The sequence below is a fragment of the Pongo abelii genome, chromosome 20, assembly GCF_028885655.2.
Source record: "Pongo abelii isolate AG06213 chromosome 20, NHGRI_mPonAbe1-v2.0_pri, whole genome shotgun sequence".
Classification (NCBI taxonomy): Eukaryota; Metazoa; Chordata; class Mammalia; order Primates; family Hominidae; genus Pongo; species Pongo abelii.
In genome coordinates, this window is record NC_072005.2 from 56164509 (window position 1) to 56183054 (window position 18546).

The following is an 18546-nucleotide window of genomic DNA, read 5'->3' on the forward strand; positions in this document are numbered from 1 at the left end:
TCTACTAAATAAATAAATAATAATTAGCTGGGTGTGATGGCATGTGCCTGTGGTCCTAGCTACTTAGGAGGCCGAAGTGGGAGGATCACTTGAGCCCAGGAGATTGAGGCTGCAGTGAGTTGCAGTGCCACTGCACTCCAGCCTGGGTGGCAGAGCAAGACCCTGTCTCAACAAACAACCAACCAACAATCAGTTCTGGGAGTCTGCTGTACAGTATGGTGTATAGTTAACAATACTGTGTCTCATACTTGAAATTTGTTAACAGAGTACATCTTAAGTGTTTCTGCCACACACACACAAAGAGAACTGTGGAGGTGGCTGGGCACGGTGGCTCATGCCTGTAATCCCAGCACTTTGAGAGGCCGAAAAGGGCAGATCACTTGAGGTCAGGAGTTCGAGATTAGCCTGGCCAACATGGTGAAATCCTGACTCTACTAAAAATACAAAAATTAGCCAGGCATGCTGGCACGCGACTGTAATCCCAGCTACTCAAGAGGCTGAGGCAGGAGAATCACTTGAAACCCGGGAGGTGGAGGTTGCAGTGAGCTGAGATTGCACCATTGCACTCCAGCCTGGGTGACAGAGCGAGACTTGTTCTCAAAAAAAAAAAAAAGACAAAAAGGAGAGAGACCTATGGAGGTGATGGAACAGGTTAATTGGCAGATTTGTAGTACTTATTTCAGAATGTATACAAACATAAAAACATCATGTTCATGGTAAATATACTCAATTTTTATCTTTCAGTTATGCCTCAAAAATCTGGAAAAAAAAAACCCCTATAGAGTGGAGAAGGAAGCAAGTGGGGCAGAGGGAGAAACGAGCTGAGACACAGACCAACCCCAGCGTCAGCTGAGCCTTCAGAGACTTCTGAGGCTGGAACTGCCCTGCAGAGGCCACCATCAGGGCCAGGATGGTCAGAACTTTATACCTAGTGGGCTCCCCTAAGAAAAGGTGTGACTCAGGTGAGGGACTCACTGCACACACGCCTCTGTTGGATACTTTATTTATTTATTTTTGAGATAGAGCCTCACTCTGTTGCCCAGGCTGGAGTGCAGTGGTGCAGTCTCGGCTCACTGCAACCTCTGCCTCTTGGGTTCAAGCGATTCTCCTGCCTCAGCCTCCTGAGTAGCTCAGATTACAGGTGCCCACCATCATACCCAGCTAATTTTCTTGTATTTTTAGTAGAGATGGGGTTTCACCATGTTGGCCAAGATGGCCTCAATCTCCTGATCTCGTGATCCACCTGCCTTGGCCTCCCAAAGTGCTGGGATTACAGGTGTGAGCTACTGTGCCCGGCCTTATTTATTTATTTTTGAGACAGAGCCTCACTCTGTTGCCCAGGCTGGGGTGCAGTGGTGCAATCTCAGCTCGTTGCAACCTCTGCCTCCTGAGTTCAAGTGATTCTCGTGCCTCAGCCTCCTGAGTAGCTGGGTCTACAGGTGTGCACCACCACATCTGGCTAATTTTTGTATTTTTGGTAGAGATGGGGTTTCACCATGTTGGCCAGGCTGGTCTTGAACTCCTGACCTCATGTGATCTGCCTGCCTTGGCCTCCCAAAGTGCTGGGATTACAGGTGTGAGCCACTGCGCCCAGCCTGGATGCTTTATTTTAATGACTTCCTTTCTGTCCCACTACAGCCCTGTGATTTAGGCTTATTGTGTCCATTTTACTGAGGAGTAAGATGACTTGCTCAAACTCAGGCTTTATTTATTCATTTATTTATTTAGAGACAGAGTCTCACTCTGTTGCCCAGGCTGGAGTGCAGTGGGACGATCTCGGCTCACTGCAACCTCCGCCTCCCGGGTTCAACCAATTCTCTGCCTAGTCTCCTGAGTAGCTGGGATTACAGGCACCCACCACCATGCCCAGCTAATTTTTGTATTTTTAGTAGAGACGGGGTTTCACCATCTTGCCCAGGCTGGTCTTGAACTCCTGACTTGTGATCCACCCACCTCAGCCTCCCAAAGTGTTGAGATTACAGGCATGAGTCACCATGCCCAGCCTTTTTTTTTTTTTTTTAATGTTAAAATGGGAACCACTCGGACTTGGTTCTCTCACTCTCCCTCTTCTGAAGGAAGAGCATGGTCATCAACGGGGAATGGCGGTTGCGGCAAACAACTCCAGGAGCTGGTTTCTCGTTCTGGAGAGCACCCTGTGCCTCCTCTGCCTGGTTTCCTGTGCTTTACACATCCAGAGAAGCTTCTGTAGTAATGAACCATAGACACGATGCCTCAAAGTGTCATCTTCAAACTCGCTCTGAATTGAAAGTATAATCTTCAGCCAGCTGTGGTGGCTCACGTCTGTAATCCCAGCACTTTGGGAGGCAGAGGCGGGCAGATTGCTTGAGCCCAGGGGTCCGAGACCAGCCTGGGAAACAAGGCAAAACCCTGTCTCTACTAAAAATGTAACAATGAGCCTGGCATGGTGGCTCACAATTGTAGTCCCAGCTACTCGGGAGGCTGAAATGGGAGGATCACTTCAACCTGGCAGGTTGAGGCTACAGTGAGCTGAGATTGCACCACTGGACTCTGGCCTGGGGGACAGAGTCAGACACTGTCTCAAAAAAAGTGTAATCTTCAAACTCAAGCTCTTCATTGGGGATGGGGCTGAAATCTGAGTCCAGTTCTGGCCATCACACCAGTGAGACTCCCACACACTTGCTGGTGTCCTGTTTCTATGGAGAACTCTTCACTTTGGAACCATCCCTGACGTCTTCCTCTCCAACTGAAGCCCAAAGCCTGGGCCCCTCAGGGGCTGTCCCTTGTGGATCTTGATCTCTGAGTACTCGGTGGTGCTGGGGGCCTCCTGGTCCGCAGGATCCCGGAGCCTCAGGCCCTGGAAGCTGAGGGAGGCGTAGTGGAGCTCCTGCTCTTCCCCCTCTCCCAGGGTGGGGGTGGCTGCACCTGGGGGCGGGTGGTCTTGGGAGCTGCCTGCCGAGCATTCATGCTGGTGACCCTGAATGCCGGGGAGAAAGGGGGTCAAATTAGGGTCATGGGGGCTAAGCGAGAGCAAGGAGGATGTACAAGAGGATCTGGAAGCTGAGCATTTCCTGTTTCACCTACTCATTCCACAAAGGGCGGCTGGGCCCTCATTCATTCACTCATTCATTCATTCACTCATTCAGCAAATATTTGAGAACAATAACATCTGGCTCTTGGTAATTCACTGCCAGACTCATAAAATCCTCACCACAATCCAGACTCATAAAATCCTCACCACAATCCACTGGGGAGACACTATCGTCCCCATGATCAGATGGAGAAATGAAGGCTGAGTAAATACCCCAAACCCACACATCTAAGCAGCGGTCAGGCCAGGATTCACGTCCAGGTTTCTCTGACTCCAGTGCCCGCTGCCTTATGGAACAGCTCCTCTGTGCCAGCCCCTGGATATTCCCGGGGGAACTAGGGAGACACCATCCCTGATCTCAGGCAGCTTGCAGTATGGAAGAAGAAGCAGACATTAAAGCTATAGTCAATCAAGTTACTATCTAATTGCAAATTATGAGTGGATGCCTAGGAAGGAGCAGGTATGTGAAAGACAGGGATTTGCTCGGACCTGGACTGACCTCAAGGACCTTGGAAGATCTACTTGGACACAATTGTGAAACTGAGCTAGGAGCCCAGGAAAGAAAGGTTACTGGAAGTAAAGGATTCACCTTGCCCAGAGAAAGGTTCAACCGTTTGCGCCCAGGCGCTGGGAAGGAACCTCTAATGTAGGGCCTTGGAATATCCTGCTGGTAGGAGCATCCCTGTTGACCTGGGACCACAAGCCAGGCCACATAGTTTATGCCAGCACTGGGACTTACGGCGGGACCTACATAGCATCAATTTGGCTCTGCAGGGACTGAGGAACTGAGGTCAGTGGCAGGTCCCCCATGCCTGTGTGACCCACCCCCAGTGAACCCTGGACCCAGGTTTGGTGGAGCTTCCCAGGTGAGCAGTGCCCTGATGCTCCGTGCGTCTGTCACACTTCCTTGCTGGGAGAATTAGGTGCTGTCCCCATGACTCCCCTGGGAAAGGCCGCCGGAAGCTGTGGGTTTGGTATCTCCTGGACCTGCCCTGAGCACCTCTTCCTGTCCATGATTTTCATCTGTATCGTTCGCTATGAACCATCACCACGAGGATCACAGCTCTCAGTGAGTCCTGTGAGTCCTAGGGGGTTATCCAACCTCAGAGTGGTCGTGGGGACCCCACAACTGTGGTTGGTGTCAGAAGTGAGGATGGGGACCCTTAGCTTTGTAGTAGACAATAGTTATCTGGGGAAAGGACTCTCTAGCATCCTGTGTTGAGGAGGAGAGATAGGAGGGAGGGCAAAGGAGTCGGGGGTCCAGGGGGAAATGAGGAGTGGGAGGTGGAGGGTCCACTGGATCTGAGCACAGGCAGAGTATGGACAGGCCTGGGGGGCCCTTGGTTCTGGGAGGGGACGTAGGGAGCAGTGGGGAGGGCACCTCCCAGATCATGGGACTTGGGACTGCATTGATGGGGACCCAGGAGCAAAACCTTATTTGGGGCACAATGATTCTGCAAGTCACCAAGAGGAGTACCCATGGCCATCCAGGAAAGGGGAACAGCTGGGGCCCCAGCAGACAGAGGCTGGGCTCTCACCTGGGAGATGGGCCCCAGGGCAGAGGGTACGTCCTGCTCAGCTGCTGCCCTCTTGCGAGCTTCCTTCCTGCAGGTCTTCACCCTGAGGGAGGAGGCAGTGCCCTTCAGCCTCCAGGCTGGTCCAGAGCCTGGGGAAACTGCTACCCACATGGCTTAGCAGAGGCTGGAAGGCTGTGGAGGCCAGTGGGGTGGGGACATATCCACGGGGTGACTTCCACAGTGAGAACTGGGGACCCTCATAGATGGCCCGGATCAGGGCTCTGGAGCAGACCCCTGCTCTGATCCTCTTGCCCAAGGCCCAGTTCTCACACCCACTGCCCCATCTAGGTTCCTGCAGCTGGGACTGTCTGGGATTCTAGAACCCTCACCCTTCCCACACCCTGCATTGCCTACCCTCCCAGGGATGACGCTTACCTGAAGACGAAGAGGCAGGAACAGAAAGCGAGCAGGGCAGCGACGCCAGCTCCCAGGGCAGCCCCCAGGCCAAGTCCTCCCCCATGCTCCAGCTTCCCTGCATGGGAGCAGGGTTTGGGGTGGTGCCCTCCCGGCCCCGAGACCCTCCTGCCCCTTCCTCCCACAGACCTAGAGCTCCGGATTCTTCATCCCCAACTGAGGCAGAAATTTAAAAATAAATATGCATTCATTCGCTCTGAGAAAAGTAACAGGCAAGGAAAGGGTTAAAAAAACAAACAAGTTTTCCTCTGCTTAGCAAGCTCACTTCAAGGACAGTTATAAGATAATACTGTTTAAAAAGCCAAGGCCAAAGGAATAGGCTCCAGACACACCCCCTTCCAGAACAAGGTTGAAGGAAAAAAAGAAAGAAAAACAAATTCCTTTACTGTTACTCGTTTCCCTGGCTTCTTAAGCATAACTATGTTTTACAAATATCTGTATTTAGGCAGTTCTTTTTTTTCCTTTTGATACAGCTACAAGGCCACCAGCTATGCAAGGCCACAAGTTATGCTATACTATAAATTATGTGACCTATCATAAAATTAACTGCCTCTGTTTTACTTTTGTAAGTCTGCTCATAAAAACCCCGCTCTGTCTTTGTTTAATGCTCAGCTTTTTAGATGTGAGTCCACTGAGCTGGTGTGCACCTAAAATAAAAAATCCTCCTGTTCTCCGTATTGGTCTCACTGGTCCTCAGTTTCCCGCAGCATTTTTGGCGACCACGAAGGGACCAGAGACGGGAGATTTACTGCCTCCTTTGCCTCTGGGGGCTGGAGCCTCGGGCCTCAGGAGACCTGTGACCCCAGGTGCCACTGGGAGAACTTCAGCCTGGAGGAGAAATCAGCTGTACCCAGCAGTGCAACAAAACCTGAAAGGAGCTACAGAATGATTTCAGAAACTGCACTTCAGGAACACGCAGTAAGCTTTGGGGGCCCAAGGCAGGACCCATCCCATAGGGATGGAAGGGGAGCCTGATCACTTCTTGCGGTGTGCCTAATAGTCTGACCCAGAGGGGTTGGGGGCAGCAAGAGTGGCTCGTCAATTTGGATGAAACTCACACCCCAACCAACACAGGACGCCAGAATGGCTCGCTAAGTCAATTAGGAAAAGGAAACTGGAGGTGGCGAGAGTGGCTTACCACCCTAATTAGGAACATAGGAACTGGGAGTGGAGAAGTGTGTAAAAGTGTGTAAATGAAGAGGCCTAATTAGGCTCATCAGCCGCAAAGTGGGAAGTCACAAATCTCTTAGTGTGGACTGTGTGCTCCAAGCAAAGTGTGGGGCTGCCTAAGACTGGTGGTGATCTGCATATGGCTAATAGGAGCTGCCCTGCAGCTCAGAGTTGTAGCAGGAATAAGGAACTCTCCAAAGCTAACTAGTGTCTGAAAACTCCAGTAATAAGAGACGGTATAGTCGGCCGAAACGAGAGGAAGAGTGAGTGTGCTGTGCCGTAAAGGAAGGAATAGAAGGAAAGTCCATCAAAACTTACTCCACTGAAGTGCATGTTACAAAACTTTAAGAAAGGTTTTGCAGGGGATTATAAATTTAAGCTAACCCCCCAGAGGTTGAGGACTCTCTTTGAATTAGAATGACTTTCTTTTGATGTTGGATGGCTGACCGAAGAAACTGTAGACTAGGAAACAATTGGCCATGTATTAAAGATGGTGATAGGGGTCTGAGGACAGCCTGAGTATCCCGATCAATTTCCTTATGTTGATTCATGGTTAAATACAGCACAGACAAGACCAACCTGGATCCAGCCCTGTTTAGCAGCTTATTGCAAAACACTTGTAGCCTGAGCCAAAAATAAAAGTAAGAGCAGCTTCACCGACTGACACAAAGTTAAAAGAAAAACCCCAGAAAGAGCAACAGAAGCCAGTTTTGCAACAGCTGCCAGAGGAAACAGAAATTCCTCCTCCATATGTCCCAGCCTACCCCCCTGTACTGAGGCCAACAGCCCTCCAGGAACCAAATTCAGGAGCCAGCACACCCTGAGTCTGACCCCGAAGGGAAGGATTGGAGCCTCAAAAGGCCAGGGAAGGAAGTCAAAATAGTCAAGCAGGCTGTCTCAGATCTGGCCGTGCTCGAGCTATGCAAATGCCTGTCAGGGAGATGTGACGACCCACTTATTATAATAACCAAGGCCAGGTTCGGGGGGGCAATGGACCTTCATCTATGAGCCCTTTTCGACTACTGAGCTACTGATCTACTAAACTGGAAACACCATACTCCCTCCTACACGGAGAAGCCCCAAGCTCTTATAGATCCGATGCAATCCATCTTCCTGACACACAATCCAACCTGGCCAGATTGCAGGCAGTTTTTCCTAACGCTATTTAACACTAAAAAGCACAGGAGAGTAACATAGGCAGCTCTCCACTGGCTAAAACCCCATGCACCAGCAGACGCAGTGAATGCTCAGGCATACACTCAATGTCAGTTCTCAGACCAAGATCCCAACTGGGACCCAGAGGATGCAACTCAGCTTCAGCATTTGCAAAGGTACCAAGAGACACTTCTGCAAGGGATAAAAGCTGGTGGAAAGAAACCAATTAATATAAGAAAAATTTCAAAAGTGCTTCAGAGAGCTGACGAGAGCCCAAGTCAGTTTTATTAAAAACTTTGTGAAGCATTCCGGCCTTACATCCCATTTGACCCTGAGGCTGCTGAAAATCAGCGCATGGTAAACACAGCATTTGTAGGGCAAGCCCAGGGTGACATCAAGCGGCAGCTGCAGGCATGAATGCCACCCAGCTTATAAAAGTGACCACCAAGATGTACGTTAACCATGACCAGGGAACAAAACGAGAAAGAGCGAAAGCAACAAGCGAGGCACCAAGCAGCTAGGCACACCAAGGGTTTAGTCCCTCACCTCAGCCCAGCTCTATCTGGAAAAAGAGGGGGACGGGGACTGGCCCCAGAAAAAAAGCAAAAAAAAATAGAAAGGCATAATTCTTACAACTTGCGGCAGGCATCTACCAAGCCTCTGGGCCGATAACGGCCCAGGGGTGGACTACGGCTGTGCAGATCCTACCTAGCCCAAAAAAGTGTGAAAAAGGAAAAAAGAAAAAATCAGAAAGAAACAGTAAAGACAGATGGCAGTGTGTGCGTGCACGGGGGCGGGGCCCACGCCCTAGCCCAGTCCCACTGGCCAGCTGTAGGAGCAGGAGAACTCAGGAAGGAAAAAGGAAGCAGAACACAGGCTTCAAAAAAAAGGCCAATCTGTTGGCAGCAGCCCTCATAAAAAGAAAAATTAGCAGACCGGGCATGGAGGCTCACACCTGTAATCCCAGCACTTTGGGAGGCCGAGGTGGGCAGATCACAGGGTCAGGAGATTGAGACCATCCTGGCTAACACGGTGAAACCCCGTCTCTACTAAAAATACAAAAAATTAGCCGGGCATGGTGGTGGGCGCCTGTAGTCCCAGCTACTCGGGAGGCTGAGGCAGGAGAATGGCGTGAACCCGGGAGGCGGAGCTTGCAGTGAGCAGAGATCGCGCCGCTGCACTTCAGCCTGGGCAACAGAGCGAGACTCCGTCTCAGAAAAAAAAAACAGAAACAAAGAACGAAAAATTAGCAATGTGAAAGGATGTGGACAGAGACGTGGACGTGGAAAAGGTCAAGTTAGGCAGGGATTTAAGAGCCGACCAAGGCTATAGAGGGATCAATGTGCAAAATGCAAAAAGAAAGGACACTGGAAGAAAAAATGTCCAGAAAGTAATAAGGGAAATGGCCAAGGCTGGGAGACAAAGAAGCCATGGGCCAAGGGCTCCTGCACCTTAAAGGAACCAAATACTGATCTGATCGGGCTGGCAGGAGCTGAAGGATGTGAGGACTAGGACAGACTGGGCTCCTTCTCGTTAGGCCTCTAGGAGCCCATAGTCACATTAAAAGTGGAAGGCAGCAAAATTCTGCTGTATCTGGATTCCACATTTCTCACTGATGGCTAAGCCATTATATAAAGTTACAAAGCGGGGGAAAAAAAACCCCTCCTCGCCTGTAATCCCAGCACTTTGGGAGGCTGAGGTGGGCAGATCACGAGGTCAGGAGATCGAAACATGGTGAAACCCTGTCTCTACCAAAAATACAAAAAATTAGCCGGGTGTGATGGCGGGCGCCTGTAGTCCCAGCTATTGAGGAGGCTGAGGCAGGAGAATCGCTTGAATCCGGGAGGCAGAGGTTGCAGTGAGCTGAGATCACGCCACTGCACTCCAGCCTGGGTGAGCGAGATTCTATCACAAACAAATAAACAACCCTCCTCTGGAAAACTGAACAGGAAAAGAAGCCATGCCTTATGAAAACTTGCTTATAAGCCAGGTGTGGTGGCTCACACCTGTAATCCCAGCACTTTGGGAGGCTGAAGTGGGCAGATCACCTGAGGTCAGGAGTTCGAGACCAGTCTGACCAACATGGAGAAACCCGTCTCTACTAAAAATACAAAATTAGCTGGGAGTGGTGGCACATGCCTGTAATCCCTGCTACTTGGGAGGCTGAGGCAGGAGAATCGCTTGAACCTGGGAGGTGGAGGTTGTGGTGAGCTGAGATCATGCCATTGCACTCCAGCCTGGGCAACAAGAGCGAAACTCTGTCTCAAAAAAAAAACCTTGCTTATAAACTTTACCAAAATGCTCATGCCTGTAATCCCAGCACTTTGGGAGGCCGAGGCGGGCGGATCACCTGAGGTGGGGAGTTCAAGACCAACCTGACCAACATGGAGAAACCCCATCTCTACTAAAAATACAAAATTAGCTGGTTGTGGTGGCGCACACCTGTAATCCCAGCTACTCGGGAGGCTGAGGCAGAAGAATTGCTTGAACCAGGGAGCAGGAGGTTGCAGTGAGCCGAGATCTTGCCACTGCACTCCAGCCTGGGTGCAAGAGCGAAACTCTGTCTCAAAAAAAAAAAAAAAAAGGTGATCTCCAGGAACTAAACGAATTAACCTTAAAAAAGCAAGTGCAGGCTTTAAAAATAGCCATGCAAAGTGTTCGTAGTTAGGTACATGAAAGAATGCCTATAAGCCTGACACGCCTTTAAACCTAGAAACTCTGTTTAAGTTAAAAAGTAAAACCCTACTTCTCTAGGACCCATGGGGGATGGGCCGCATACTGTAATCTTGTCCACTCCCACTGCTGTTAAAGTTGCAGGGGTTGGCCAGGCGCGGTGGCTCACGCCTGTAATCCCAGCACTTTGGGAGGCCGAGGCAGGCGGATCACGAGGTCAGGAGATCGAGACCAACCTGGCGAACACTGTGAAACCCTGTCTCTAGTAAAAATACAAAAAAATTAGCTGGGCGTGGTGGCGCTTGCAGTGAGCCGAGATTGCGCCACTGCACTTCAGCCTGGGCGACAGAGTGAGACTCCATCTCAAAAAAAAAAAAAAGAACTTGTACTTATGGCCAGGTGCAGTGGCTCACGCCTGTAATCCTGTTACCAGAGCCCACTCCTTTAGCAGAAAACCCGTTTGCTCGGCTGCCTAAAAACACTGTCAGCAGCCTAGGCATTTCCTCACACTATGTTTGTGGAGGGACTAACACGGAAGACCAATGCAATGGCCTTGGAAAGCAAAAAAGTTAATGCCACAAAATAATTTAATTGACTCTTCTCCTGAACCGACGCCCACAAGTTCAAGCGTCTGGCTCTTAAAAACTTCTATTATCAGGAAATACTGTGTTGCTCGCTGGGGAAAAGTTTTTACAAACGCAGTAACAGAACTAAACTGTTTAGGACAGCAATATTACGATAAAACACTAAGAAACACTTTGTGGCAGGGCAAAGATGAGTCCAAATGACCTCATCCAAATCCGTTCTCCCGTTTCTCTTCTCTAAATCACACCTACTATCAGCTGAAAGCTCCAAATACTTGGCAAGCACCTCCTGGTCTTTGTTGGATCTGTGGGCCATGGCATATCGACAGTTGCCAGCTAAATGGACAGGGGCCTGTGTGCTTGAAACAATTAGACCATCTTTCTTCCTATTCCCACTGCAACAGGGAGAAACTTTAAGGTATCCCATCTATAATAAAGTTAGAAAAAATGCAAACACACACACAAAAATAAAAATTAAAAAATTGAAAAGACACAAATTAATGCTCTGAAAAAATAATTCAATAGTATAGGCCAGCTACCTGGGCACAAAATGGGTCATGGGGATACCACACTCCTATTGACATGCTCAACCGCATCATAAGGTTGCCGGCAGTACTTGAAATCATCACTAATAAAACAGTAAATGCATTAGATTTACTGGCCCAGCAACCCACAAAAATGAAGAATGTTATCTATCAGAACAGGTTAGCTTTGGACTACTCCTAGCCCAGAAAAAAAAAAATGTAAAAAGTTCAGTCTAACTAACAGCTGCCTAAAAATCGCTGACAATGAAAAGGCAATTATAAAAATAACTGCAAAAATACAAAAATTAGCCCATGTTCCAGTTCAAACTTGGAAAGGGTGGTCTCCAGATTCTCTCTTTAAGGACTGATTTTCATTTTGCAGAGGGTTCAAGACTTTAATAAAAGTGGTTCTGGCCATACTAGGAAGTTGCCGAATACCCCCTTGTCTCTTACCTCTCCTTGTTAGAAGCATTCAATCGATTATAAAGGCAATAGTAGCTAGGCAAACTGCCACTCAGCTAATGGCTCTGCATAAATATCAACCTTTGTCTAAAGAAAAAAAGTGTCTCTTCATGCAGAATTAAGTAATAGTAATGCCTTCTATTAAACTTCTTTTATAAAAAACATCAAAAGAGGGAAACTGAGGCAGAAATTTAAAAATAAATATGCATTCATTCACTCCCAAAAAAGTAACAGGCAAGGCAAGGGTTAAAAAAAACAAACAAACAAACAAAAAAAAACAAGTCTTTCTATGCCTAGCAAGCTCACTTCAAGGACAGGTATAAAATAACACTGTTTAAAAAGCCAAGGCCAAAGGAATGGGCTCCAGACACACCCCTTCCAGAGCAAGGTTAAAGAAAAAAAAAAAAAGACAAATTTTTTTACTGTTACTCCTTTCCCTGGCTTCCTAAGCATAATTATGTTTTACAAATGTCAGTATTTAACCAGTTCTTGTTTTTCTTTTGATACAGCTACAAGGCCACAAGTTATGCACTATATAATTAACTGCTATTGTTTTACTTTTGTAAGTCTGCTTATAAAGACACTGCTTTAGCTGGGCGCGGTGGCTCACGCCTGTAATCCCAGCACTTTGGGAGGTCCAGGTGGGTGGATCACAAGGTCAGGAGTTCGAGACCAGCCTGGCCAATATGGTGAAACCCCGTCTCTACTAAAAATACAAAAAAATTGCCGGGCGTGGTGGCGCATGCCTGTAATCCCAGCTACTCGGGAGGCTGAGGCAGGAGAATTGCTTGAATCCAGGAGGCAGAGGTTGCAGTGAGCTGAGATCGAGCCACTGCACTCCAGCCTGGGTGACAGAGCGAGACTCCCATCTCAAAAAAAAAAACAAAACAAAAAACAAAAAAAAAAATCCTTCTTTGTCTTTATTTAATGCTCAGCTTTTGAAATGTAAATCCACTAAGCTGGTACTTACCTTAAATAAACAATCCTCCTGTTCTCCATATTGCTCTCTCCGTTCCTCAGTTTCCGGCAACAACCACCAGCCACAGAGCAGGGACTTTGTCCCCATCCCTTCCCACCACGCCCACACCCTCTCCCCATAACCTTGAACCTTCATCTTTCTAGGATCCTGTCTCCTTTCTCCCTGAACCTCAGCCCCCCACAGTCCCCTCACCTGGTAGCAGCTGGAAGACAGAGCCACTCTGGGCCCCGTGGACGTTCCAGGCCTCACAGCTGAGCCTGAAGCCGGAGCTAAGCCCTCCATGGAGGCTCAGGGAGCTGTTGGTCCAGGGCCCGGCTGAGCTGGGGGTGACCTCGAAGGAGCCCTGACTGCTGTTCCCCTCCAGCAGCTCCTCCCCAAGCCACCAGCGCAGAAAGGGGGCCGGGCTGGCTTGGGAGGAGCAGGTGCAGTGCAGACCCTCAGCCTCCCAGGAGCAGGAGGGGCCCAGCAGCTGTGGAGGGTCTGTGGGGAGGGAGGACAGGACTCAGCAGGGGCCCCTTCCTGGGACCCAGGTGTCCCCTTTCCCCCACTCACAGTGCACGGAGAGGCTGAGAGAGACGTGCTGGGAGCCCAGCGGGTGCCGAGCCTGGCAGGTGAACTCTCCTTCATGCTCCATTTGAACCCGAGGCAGCTCCAGGACCCCGGGGTCTGAGGGCTGGGAGGGGCCCACGGTCTGTCCCCCCCGGGTCCAGCTCAGCCTGGCTGGGGGGCTGCTGTGGGTGACACAGACCAGGCGCAGGCTTTGGCCCTCCAGGACTGGGAGGGACGTGCCGTTCCTGAGGTTTTCCAGGACTAGTGAAGGAAGAGGCAGAATCGATGTGCAGCTCAGGGCTCAGGGACCCTCCTGCGTGGGGACCCTCCAGAGACCTGGGCCCCCAGTTTGGCACCAAGAGGCCCTGGCTCCTCTGTCTCCGTTCTACCTGTCCTGTTTGCTTGGGAAACCATCACTCTCAGGTTCTCTGGAGGATCTGAAATGGAGACAGGGGACCGGCTCTAGACGGACCAGGGGCTTCCCTCTGGGTAAAGGGAAGCATCCTGGAGACAGGTGGGGGAAGTGGGTGGGATAGAAGGGCAGTGCAGAATCACCCACTGAGTCCCAGACATAAACTGCATGAGGGTCTACACAGGTAGGAATATCAGTCCCTGAGACCTGGGGCTTTAGGTCCCCTCAGCTCTGGGACCCTGAGCCCAGCCCCTGTATCCCTCTGCCATCCCAATGGACTCCAGGCCCCTGCTGGGCACACTCACACTGCACAGAGAGGTCCAGGGCTCGCTGCTGGGAGCCAAGCCTGTTCTCCGCTCGGCAGGTGTAGCGCCCTGAATCCCCGGCCTTTACCCCAGGCAGCTCCAGCCCCAGGGTTCTGGGGCCCCAGGGGTGGGACGAGGAGAGGACTCTGTCCTGCAGGACCCAGCTCAGTGTGGCAGGGGGCTGGCTGTCAGCAGCACAGAGGAGTCGCAGGAACTGGCCTTTCTGAAGTTCCAGATATATGATGTTTCCCTGGAGTTCCATGGCTGAAGACAGGGAGAGAGAGAGGGTGGGGGTGGAGAGAGAGAATGAGTGGAGGGGGGGGGCTGCAAAGAGGACCACATCCCCTCACCCCACTGAAGCCTTTTCATCCCTAAAGAGGACTGGCCCAGCCCCAGCCCAAAGGCCCTCAGTACCTGACGTGTTGTCACGTGAAATGCTGATAATAAGGTCTTTGGGGGCGTCTGCAACAAGATTGTGAGCTGGCGTCAGGGAGGGGTAATTTGTTCCTCACACCTGGAAAAAACTCCCTCAGGGAAAAGAAAGTGGGAACATCCCAGGATGGACAAGTGACAACCAGCGCCGGGGCTCACACATGTGGGCAGAGGATCAGAAGCCACTCCCATCCCCCTCCCAGGGCTGAGCCGGCATCCTGGGACCCCACAGCTTCCTCTCCCTGGATGCTCCTGAGCTGGGAGCCGCTCACTGCCCCGCTGGGCTCCTCCACCTCCCCACCCACCGGGTCTGTCTGCACGCCCCACCCTCCCAGGCCACACTCACAGGCCACGCGGAGTCGGACGGTCCTCTGTGCGCTCACACCCTTTCTGGAGAAGTCCACGTGGCAGGTGAGGTCGGTGTTGTGGTCCTGGAGGCTGGGTGTGAAGCTGAGCACTGAGAAGTGGGAGGTGCTTGGTCTGGTTCTTCTGGGGGAGAGGGCAGCCCCCGTCCAGGAGAAAGAAGGGGTTGGACATTTCTTGAAAGCCCAGTTAAACACACAGATGACCGTCACCGGCTGCCCGGGCTCCAGGGTCTCGGGGATGTAGACATCAGGCTTCTGAGTCAGGGCTGGGACAGAGACCGGAGTGGGAGGGTTCTAGTGCTGCAGGGGTCCCTGAGAGCCCTCTCTGCTCAGCCCATAGCCTGTCCCCAGGGTCCCTCCCCAGTGTGAGAGGCAGGGGTTCCCACCCCATTCCATACCTGTTACTTTTAGAAAGAACCCATTGTTCATGAAACTATGTCTCACACGGCTTCCTCTCTCCACCCGAAAGAAGTACCATGCCTCATCCTCCCTCTGCACATCTCTGATCACCAAGGAGCAGCTCCCCTTGCCGGGATCCCCAGTGAGCTGGAATCGGTCCCGGGTGCTCATTTCCACCTCTCGACTCTGGTTGTTTGTGGCCACAGGAGCACCCGTCTTTGGGTTGGTCCATCCTTTGAACCAGTAGCCATAAGCAGCAGCAGACTCGTCCCAGCCATCCCGGGGGTAGGAGAGGTTGCAAGGCACGATGACACACAGGGCTTCCTGCACCGTCACCTGCCTCTGCACTTGAAGACTGTAACTGGGATCCTTGTTCAGGGACCCTGGGGAGATGCAGAGGCTCAGCGGCAGCCCCAGCCCCTGCCTGGGACCCCCAGCCACCGACCCACTCACCCGCCCCCAGCACAGGCAGCAGCAGGGGCAGCAGCAGCATCTCTGGGCTCTGGAGCTGGGCCTGTCCTGGGACCATCTGGCTTCTGGGCCGGCCTGGCTGGGAAGGAAACTCCTCCAGCAGGAAGCCTGGCGGAGGGGCAGTGACCATCCGCAGAGGTGGAGCCTCGGGAACCGCAATGTCCTGAAAGCTCCCCTCCCAACTTCTCCTTTCACAGGGGAAGCAGCAGGGCAGAGGGCGTGAGGACCAGCCCCAAACCAGGAAGGAGCCACCCTGGCCAGCCTCGGAGGTGGGCAGTGCTAGGAGGGGACTGTCAGGGGACACAGGTGAGTCATGGCTGCAGGTGAGGTGATGGATGCAGATTCCCATTCATTCATTCATTCCTTTATTCTCCAGGGGCCCATGGGACACTGGAAGAGTCTATAAGAACACAGTGATTTATGGTGGGGGCTTTGCACCATGTATTATTGCTGTACCTCCACAGAGGGTAAAAACTAGGTCAGCCACACAGGCAATCAGCCGCATCTACGTGACCAACCCCCAATAAAAACTCTGAATGCCGAGGCTCAGGTGAGCTTGCCTGGTTGGCAATACTTGGTGTATGTTGTCACTCATCCTTGCTTCAAGCATTAAGCGCTTTCTGTATGACTTCACTGGGAAAGGACAACTGGAATCCCACACATGGTCTCTTCTGGATCCTGTCCTATGAATCTTTCTCCTTTGTTGATTTGTATTTATTTATTTTAATTTTATTATTTTTTTGAGATGGAGTCCCGCTGTTTCCCCCAGGCTACAGTGCAGTGGTGGGATCTCAGCTCACTGCAAGCTCGGCCTCCCGGGTTCACACCATTCTCCTGCCTCAGCTTCCTGAGTAGCTGGGACTACAGGCGCCCGCCCCCATGCCCGGTTAATTTTTTTCTTGTATTTTTAGTAGAGACAGGGTTTCACCGTGTTAGCCAGGATGGTCTCCATCTCCTGACCTCGTGATCCACCCACCTCGGCCTCCCAAAGTGCTGGGATTACAGGCATGAGCCACTGTGCCCGGCCATTTTATTTTTATTTTTGAGACAGAGTCTCGCTCTGTCGCCCAAGCTGGAGGGCAGTGATGCAATCTCGGCTCACTGCAACCTCCGCCTCCCAGGGTCAAGTGATTCTGATGCCTCAGTCTCCCGAGTAGCTGGGACTACAGGCACCCACCACCATGCCTGGCTAATTTTTTGTATTTTTAGTAGAGATGGGGTTTCATCATGTTGAGCAGCCTAGTCTCGAACTCCTGACCTCAGGTGATCTGCCTGCCTCAGCCTCCCAAAGTGCTGGCATTGTAGGCGTGAGCCACTGTGTCTGGCTTGTTGATTTTTTTTTTTAGATGAAGTTTCGCTCTTGTTGCCCAGGCTGGAGCACAATGGCACGATCTTGGCTCACTAAAACCTCCACCTCTTGGGTTCAAGCGATTCTCCTGCCTCAGCCCCCTGAGTAGCTGGGATTACCAGTGCCCACCATCATGCCCAGCTAATTTTTTGTATATTTAGTAGAGATGGGGTTTCGCCATGTTGACTAGGCTGATCTTGAACTTCTGACCTCAGGTGATCCACCTGCCTCGGCCTCCCAACGTCCTGGGATTACAGGTGTGAGCCACTGTGCCCAGCCCTGGCTTGTTCATTTTTAAAAAGTATTTTTATTAATATGTGATATTTGTACATATTTATGGAGTATATGTGATATTTTGTGCCATGCATAGAATATGGTATAATCAAGTCAGGGTATTTGAATATCTGTCACCTCAAACATGTATTATTTCTATTGTTGGGAACATTTCAAATCATCTTTTCTAGTTATTTTGAAAAATACAATACATTATTATTATTATTTTTTTAAGACAGGGTCACTCTGAGGCTGGGCGCGGTGGCTCACGCCTGTAATCCCAGCACTTTGGGAGGCCAAGGCGGGCGGATCACAAGGTCAGGAGATCAAGACCATCCTGGCTAACACAGTGAAACCCCGTCTCTATTAAAAATACAAAAAATGAGCTGGGCATGGCGGCACGCGCCTATACTCCCAGCTACTGAGGAGGCTGAGGTGGGAGAATGGCGTGAACCCGGGAGGCGGAGCTTGCAGTGAGCTGAGATCGCACCACTGCACTCCAGCCTGGGCAATAGAGAGAGACTCCATCTCAAAAAAAAAAAAAAAAGAAAAAGAAAAAGAAAAAAAAAGACAGGGTCTCTCTGTCATCTCAGTGCAGTGGTGAGAACATGGCTCACTGCAGCTTCAACCTCCCCAAGCTCAAGCAATCCTCCCACTTCAGCCTCCGGAGCAGCTGTGACTACAGGTGTGCACTACCACTTAATTTTTGTACCTTTTTTTTTTGATACAGATGGGGTTTTACCATGTTGCTCAGGCTGGTCTCAAACTCCTAGGCTCAAGCGATCTGCCTGTCTCAGCCTCCCAAATTGTTGGGATTACAGGCATAAGCCACCACTGTGATATGTTACTGTTAACTATAGTCACCCTACTCTGCTATTAAACATAAGAACTATTCCTTCTATATAACCGTATATTTGTTAGACCTCTTCATTCCCCACCTACCCACCCATGCACCCTTCTAGGGCTCTGATAACTATTATTCTACTCTCAGCCTCCGTGAGATCATAGTCCATGATCTCTGTATGCCTTTATGTATCCATAGCTTAGCTCCCACTTAAAAGTGAGAACATAATGGCATTTGATTTTTCATTCCTGAGTTATTTCACTTAGAAAAATGGCCTCCAGCTCCGTCCAAGTTGCTGCAAAAGATATTATTTCATTTTTTTTATGGCTAATATTCCATGACAATGGTATAGACACCGCTGCCTAGACCAGTGTCCTGAAGAGTTTTTCCTAGGTTATCTTCTAGAATTTTTTGGTTTCAGGACTTAGATTTAAGTCTTTGATCCACATTGAGTTGAATTTTGAGACGGAGTCTCACTCTGTCGCCCAGGCTAGAATGCAGTGGCATGACCTCGGCTCACTGCAACCTCCACCTGCCAGG

At 50.6% G+C, this 18546-nt stretch overlaps 1 protein-coding gene and 1 non-coding gene across 2 annotated transcripts; both read right to left on the minus strand.

The window, feature by feature from the left end:
• Positions 1–986: 986 nt before the first annotated feature.
• Positions 987–15684, minus strand: SIGLEC11 (sialic acid binding Ig like lectin 11). Its single transcript, XM_002829588.4, has 11 exons — positions 15524–15684; positions 15070–15453; positions 14653–14937; positions 14289–14336; positions 13875–14138; positions 13547–13594; positions 13161–13418; positions 12801–13088; positions 5023–5119; positions 4609–4690; positions 987–2956 (listed from the first exon to the last, which is right to left on the minus strand). Exons 1-11 carry the CDS (start codon positions 15669–15671, stop codon positions 2690–2692), a joined length of 2169 nt encoding a protein of 722 aa, XP_002829634.4. The 5' UTR covers positions 15672–15684; the 3' UTR covers positions 987–2689.
• On the minus strand, positions 2036–2247 carry LOC112130255 (small nucleolar RNA U3). Its single transcript, XR_002912528.1, has one exon. It is a non-coding gene; the product is annotated as a small nucleolar RNA U3 (small nucleolar RNA).
• Positions 15685–18546: the final 2862 nt, after the last annotated feature.

What these genes read in the sequence shown, in the direction of transcription:
- SIGLEC11 (XM_002829588.4), bottom strand. Translation starts at nt 15,671, where the DNA reads ATGGTCACTGCCCCTCCGCCAGGCTTCCTGCTGGAGGAGTTTCCTTCC. An exon ending in TTCACGTGACAACACGTCAG is followed by an intron (nt 14,139 to 14,288) that starts GTACTGAGGGCC and finishes CCCTGTCTTCAG; the next exon opens with CCATGGAACTCCAGGGAAAC. An exon ending in CCCTGGGGCCCATCTCCCAG is followed by an intron (nt 2,957 to 4,608) that starts GTGAGAGCCCAG and finishes CCCGGCATTCAG; the next exon opens with GGTCACCAGCATGAATGCTC.